Source organism: Dreissena polymorpha, chromosome 6, assembly GCF_020536995.1.
Source record: "Dreissena polymorpha isolate Duluth1 chromosome 6, UMN_Dpol_1.0, whole genome shotgun sequence".
In the NCBI taxonomy this organism is placed as follows: domain Eukaryota; kingdom Metazoa; phylum Mollusca; class Bivalvia; order Myida; family Dreissenidae; genus Dreissena; species Dreissena polymorpha.
The window spans coordinates 9815752-9821824 of record NC_068360.1 but is presented as its reverse complement, the minus strand read 5'-3'; the positions used below and the strand labels follow the sequence as shown (position 1 = coordinate 9821824).

At 32.2% G+C, this 6073-nt stretch overlaps 1 protein-coding gene across 1 annotated transcript; it reads right to left on the bottom strand.

Moving 5' to 3' along the window:
- Positions 1–325: 325 nt before the first annotated feature.
- Positions 326–4765, bottom strand: LOC127836202 (uncharacterized). Its single transcript, XM_052362690.1, has 6 exons — positions 4714–4765; positions 4154–4234; positions 3579–3710; positions 3417–3467; positions 953–1097; positions 326–796 (listed from the first exon to the last, which is right to left on the bottom strand). Exons 2-6 carry the CDS (start codon positions 4226–4228, stop codon positions 666–668), a joined length of 534 nt encoding a protein of 177 aa, XP_052218650.1. The 5' UTR covers positions 4229–4234; positions 4714–4765; the 3' UTR covers positions 326–665.
- Positions 4766–6073: the final 1308 nt, after the last annotated feature.

The window sequence follows — 6073 nt, the reverse complement described above, 5'->3', positions numbered from 1 at the left end:
GTCTCAAAGAAAGAAAACACACGCTGCTAAATATTGAGCACGATAATGAAAGACATCTACTATATTGTAATAATTGATTAGACGCCTACGGATATACGGGTATTAAAGGCAGTTATATAGACAATCAAAGTCGCTGAGTTCACTGAAATATAGGCGTACACGTATGGCGTATAGGCAATTACGAGTCGTTAGCGATATGGGGACCTGACTGCTTATGCGTTTGAAAAGTGCAATGCAGCGCTTAAAAAGGGTGGGCGGTGCAGAACCGAACAACATAAGGCTTTTGATAAACACTACTTTAACATGTATTCCAGCAAAAGGCAAGAACATTCCAATTAGTTATTAACGAACTAATTTATATAAGAACGACAAACAATTTTTTTCAGAAAAAATATGCGTGAAGGAGTCTCTATAATTTTATTTTTATATAAAGAAATTATTTGAATGAATGTGGTTTTTACGGGGCGAAGTAAAAGTAAAGTTGTTAGGAATCAAGTTTTGTTTCCGGGAAACAATAATCATACATTTGAAAGCCACATTACATTACACGTAACACAGTCACACAAATAAAAATCTGCATATAGAATTTGTAACAAAATGTCAGTTCATAACAGCGCTCCAATGACATCTTTTATAATCTTGGATCTGTCAACAGGGCTGAGGAATCAACACCTGTACCATTCCCAATAAACATTCACGGAGCATTTGTAGCGGAAACAACATCGTAGAGAGCAACTGACGCGATATATCCGTCGTAGGCACCAGCGAAAGAACCGTTTTTCACGACTGCTTGCATCTGCAAGGGATAAAGAAGTACGATATAGATTGTTTTTAAAATAGCGCGTGTGTTTTATTAACAATAAGTTTAACTGCTGCACAGATCGGTCGTATATTCGGTATAATTATAAACACAACCATTATGAGTTATTAAAAAAGATCAATAGTTATTCACCTGCTAGGGGCTTGGAATGAGCTTCGCAATCCACTGGTTTCAAGGTCACGATCTCTCTGCCTCTGCAACGTTCATAAATAAGTGCGGAAACTGGCTCATCGTCCGCAAGTGGCACCTCTTCGAAGCATGAACTGTTGTCATGAACCTTTAAACATAGCAGGTATCTATGTATCGTATAGTTTTCCACTTAAGTAATATGTTACACGTACTCAAATGAGTAAAATAAACTGAACTTATTGTTTATGAACAAATTTATACGAGAACTTGAAGCTGTTACATTTACTTTTAAAATTAACTGGTATAATAATTATAATGATAATGATAATAATAATAATAATAATAATAATAATAATAATAATAATAATAATAATAATAATAATAATAATAATAATAACAATAATAATAATAATAATAATATTATTATTATTATTAATATAACTGCATATTGTAACGTAATGAATAATGTTGGCATAATTGTTTAAATATAATTATCGACTCTTGAAGAAGGTATTACGTAAAGTATGACATTAAGATGAAAACATATATAATTATATCTTGGAGGTACTTATTTGACATCACTTCGTAAATGTTATTACCTAATTTTGAATAACGTAGTGACCTAAATTTCATAAATTGTTCAAACGACAGTCATGCATGCTTTACAGCTTTCACTCCCTTGCGTCGGATATAAAACGTCAATCACAGTCTACCATCCCACGTTGATAAGTGTCAACTACCCCAAAATTATTTCGTTATAACGTGCAATAATTTTACCAATAAGCGATGATCATCAAATATTCAATAAGCAATGGACATTAAATAATCAACCAACTTCCGACAACGACCATGAATAAGCCAATCAGCGAAGAGAATGAATTAGCCAATCAGTAATGAGCGCTATTTACTAGAACAGAAGAACAGAACAAAACTTTTTTCTCCCAGGTATACATAGATACAACACGTGGGACATGTAACCAATGCAAAATTGAATCCATGTTGATGCGCCATATAGCTGTCAATATTCATACGCATGTAATGTTAGTAAGGACACAACTCGGACAGATTTTTGGATCGCCTCTTAAGGCTTATAGCTAAACATTGAAATTGTGTTGTTGATATTTAATTTATTAGTTGTGATATTGACTTGAGGAAGTCCAATAAAAGGGAACTTAGCAATTAATAAGAGACTTTTCGTGAATTGTTATTAGTTGCGTAATCGTAAATTCGTGCATCAACACTCAGTTACGCCACAATAATTTTCTTTTTGTTTTTTACTCAGAAAATAAATATTATTTAAAACGATGTGCATGCTGTTGCATAGAAGTGCAAAACCATCTGTAGTGGAAATCTTCTTAACCGGACATTATCGGACCATGATATAATTCTGGTTAAGAGATGATGCAAGTTGAGAAAAGATCTAATGTATCGAAATGTCCGATTGGTTTATGCCCACAAATGTAGAACTCATAAGAAAGAGTTACGTTGTCTATGATACAGTCATCCTTAACAGGTTCGTTGTAGTATTGTATTAAAGTGCTTAATAAAACAGCATGGGCATATACAATAGTGTTCTATAAAATCGAAAACATTAAACATAAAGTGAATTTAATATTTTCTTCAGTCATATATAATTATCAAGTCTATTTGTTATGAATATGACTTACAAAACTATAGCCTATGCCAGTATTTTTTACAAGTGACTAAAACCTTACTGTAGCAGATAACACGGGTAAAATCAGAGCAATAAAATGATATATGGAGCTAAATTATGTGTATCAAAGTAACAACCATACTTGATCTGAATCATTCAATCCTCTTCATATTGATTTTTTTAGCTAATAATTCCTCAACTGTGTGTATAAGTTGTATAACACTTTAATCAGCAGCACAGACACTTTTGAAACTTTGATGACGACACGGGAAAACAAGTTCCACATTAGTTCTGACAGATTAATCCATGTTTGTTAATTAGCAATCATGCTGTAAAAATGTGCCAATTTCAGGAATGCATGGAATTCCGGCATTGGAGTGATTTTTCTACTTATGCATATATTGTGAAATAAAACGAGATCGAAACAATAGTCCAGTTTGGAGATGGTTTCAGTATCTGAACGGCCACCGGAAAAACTTTGCGAAACCGAAATTTCGCAAACTTAAGTACCATTTTTCTTAAAGATTCGCTACTTTGAGACATAGTATGCGATAAAAGTCTTATCTTTTATTAATATTTGGTTATTTTCACTCATAAAATGCGTTGAGGGTTTTCACTGTAATTGTCACTGCCATTGGTTCACAATCTCAATGTTTACTTTATCTTAAAACTAACATTTTCATTGTTTGATTAATTGACGTAAGCGTATCAAACATTGTTAATATAAATGTCAGAAACATTTCTTAATGCAATTCTATTTCACACTTTAACGATTCATTTATCACATAGTCGTACTTATACAAATAGTTTTACCTGGCTAAGGCGACACTTGCTGCCATCTGGAGTGAACTCGATTTCATATCCCTTTAATAAAATTAAATATTGATATAAATACTATGGTTATTGATGACGAGAAATTTCAATAGTCATATACAGAACTTTTACAGAATAGAATAGAATTCTGTTTGGTACAACCTCATCATTGAAAACATCAATTGTTGTCAAAGGTGTTCCATCTGCAGCGGTTACTATGTACAGTTCCTCGTCCCCCATTTTTATTCTGTTGGTTTTGAAAGCCTCTCCAGCTACATGGGTATCGTTTCCAGCCTTAAATGAAACGGCTAGGAGCTGCTCAATGAATGACTATTCATCAATTATTCCAATCAGACGTATTTGTCCATTTCTTGTCTATTTTTATATGTCATCGCATATAACATTTCTTTAAAAAAAAATTGTAATTGAGAATTCGAATATGTGAATCGTAGCAAGGCAATATCGCCGATTAAAACAAGACAATTCGTTGCCCATTACAAATATCACCAATTACGAGATATATCGTCACAATGCTATTGGATTATTGCAATGTAAAGTTTTTAATAATTTTGCAAAATTTATGTATCGAAGACGTGCTTAGAAATGACATATAATATATTTTATTGCAAATAAATAATTGGATAAATGGTTGCGTTAACCACGAACACTCATTATAAATGCAGTTTACGTTTTGCATGAGGTAAGAAATTTAATAAGAATAATGTACAGTAACTTACCACAAGGTTTGCTGAACAGTTTTCGACGCACACCAACAAAAATAATAACAATGCCTTCATTCCTAAAACACGCATCGTTGCCTGGAAATGGAAAACAAACTTTACAGTCACATGATTGCATATTAATGCAATAAAAACTATAGAAAGTAGCAAAAAACAGTAAAATGTGGTGTTTATAAATGAGTGATTAAACATATAGATCGCATCGTCGCATTTTATCTGTTAAAGACAGCACAGCTCACACAAACCTACAAACGGAGACATACTGGCGTTATAATTTTTTTTGTAAACCAAATAATATTGCCATGTTTATCATTATATTGAAGAAAATTAAAATCCGGGATACCATAAATCATGCTGAAATGCAATATGTAAAACAAAACTTCCTTTCTTCAACTATGATGTTAGTTTATATGTGTAATTTAATTGAAAACTCAGCAGTAATTGACGATTTTTAACTGCAAGATTTGACAAGGTGTGATAATGTATTAGTGGCATACACCTTTGTCCAGCAGACCTGCTCTATCACATCGAAAATCATATTCCAGTAATGAACGTACCTTGACAAGATGAAGTTGTAGGTAGTTGAAGACGCAACGAGAAGGTCTTCTTGAAAACGTCTGTTTGCGTTTGTTAATGCCATGGGCAATATATACCGATTAGATTCTTATCTGCCACCAATGGAATCGTTGAAGGAAGTTATGCTTTTTATCTCTTCCTGGTCGAGGTAAATGAATGAAAACTAGCTCAAACGTATTTTGAAAATAAAATCGTTTGAAGAGGACTGTTTTGTAGCAATAATTCATAAGTAGCTTTTGACAAGTCTTTATTACTCTTGTAAATACAACAATAGACACTTGACTTTAAGTAAATATAAAGATAAATCGCTTCATGGCCAGATTAAAATGTTGACCCTTTGTTGAAAAAAAAGCAATGCCAAACATATATTACAAGTTTTGAAATCTCGTCACTTTCGCCCATAATTATGCATCTTTCGCACCACGACTTTACAAGACTTTACAACATGTTATCAATATGTATGTGTTGTGTGTATTGTTCTTTTAAGCAAACTACAAGCGGACGGTAACCATAATTTCTTTTTTGGAAATAGTTCATATTTTAATATAGTTTAAGTTCATTATACGACAGTTTTATATTTTATGAATGAATGGAGTAGAACATAATTATATCACATGTTGTCTGACTTTAATCTTCAGAGATTGAAAGAAGTAGAATCGTGTTTTTTATGCAAGAAAACTCGGTTTAAGACCAGTCTCATTCTGACCGATAGCCTTTTTTTCTGAAATTACATAGCCAACTGCATAAAATTAACTTACTCTATATTTTTTACCAGAGTTTATTTGTAAGCACAACATTAAAAACCTTTCTCCTAAGATTTTTGGGCTAAGGTTAAGACTCCGTTACGACACTTGAGTGATTTTTCATAACGGTTTGGCATTTTTATTTCATTACATTTTGAACACATTAGCTTGATATAGATGTTTGAATTTCTTTTTTGCATTATGGTTTCATAAATCATTTAGTTCCCGAGTGTGTTTGCAGAAAAATACTTCCGCATGATTGCTTTTTACACCTGGTTTTACATACTTTGACCATCTTTTGTTTATGAACATTAATACTTTGCTTCTGCTTATGTCAGAAGAATATAGCTATTTTTTACGTTTTCCCTTTTTATTTGGTACATTAATATATTTGCTCGGATTATAATGAGAGTTTGAGCGGTTAACTTTAATTTCATTTTAATATATATTAGGAGTGTTGTCATAACATAACAGTCTCTTATTTGAAGAAGTACGCAGTGTGATTTAAAACAAAACGTGCATATATGTAACGATTTTTTTCGAGTTACATGTTTAAAATAAATATATATGCTTTATTTACCCATAAATATGTTTCAAA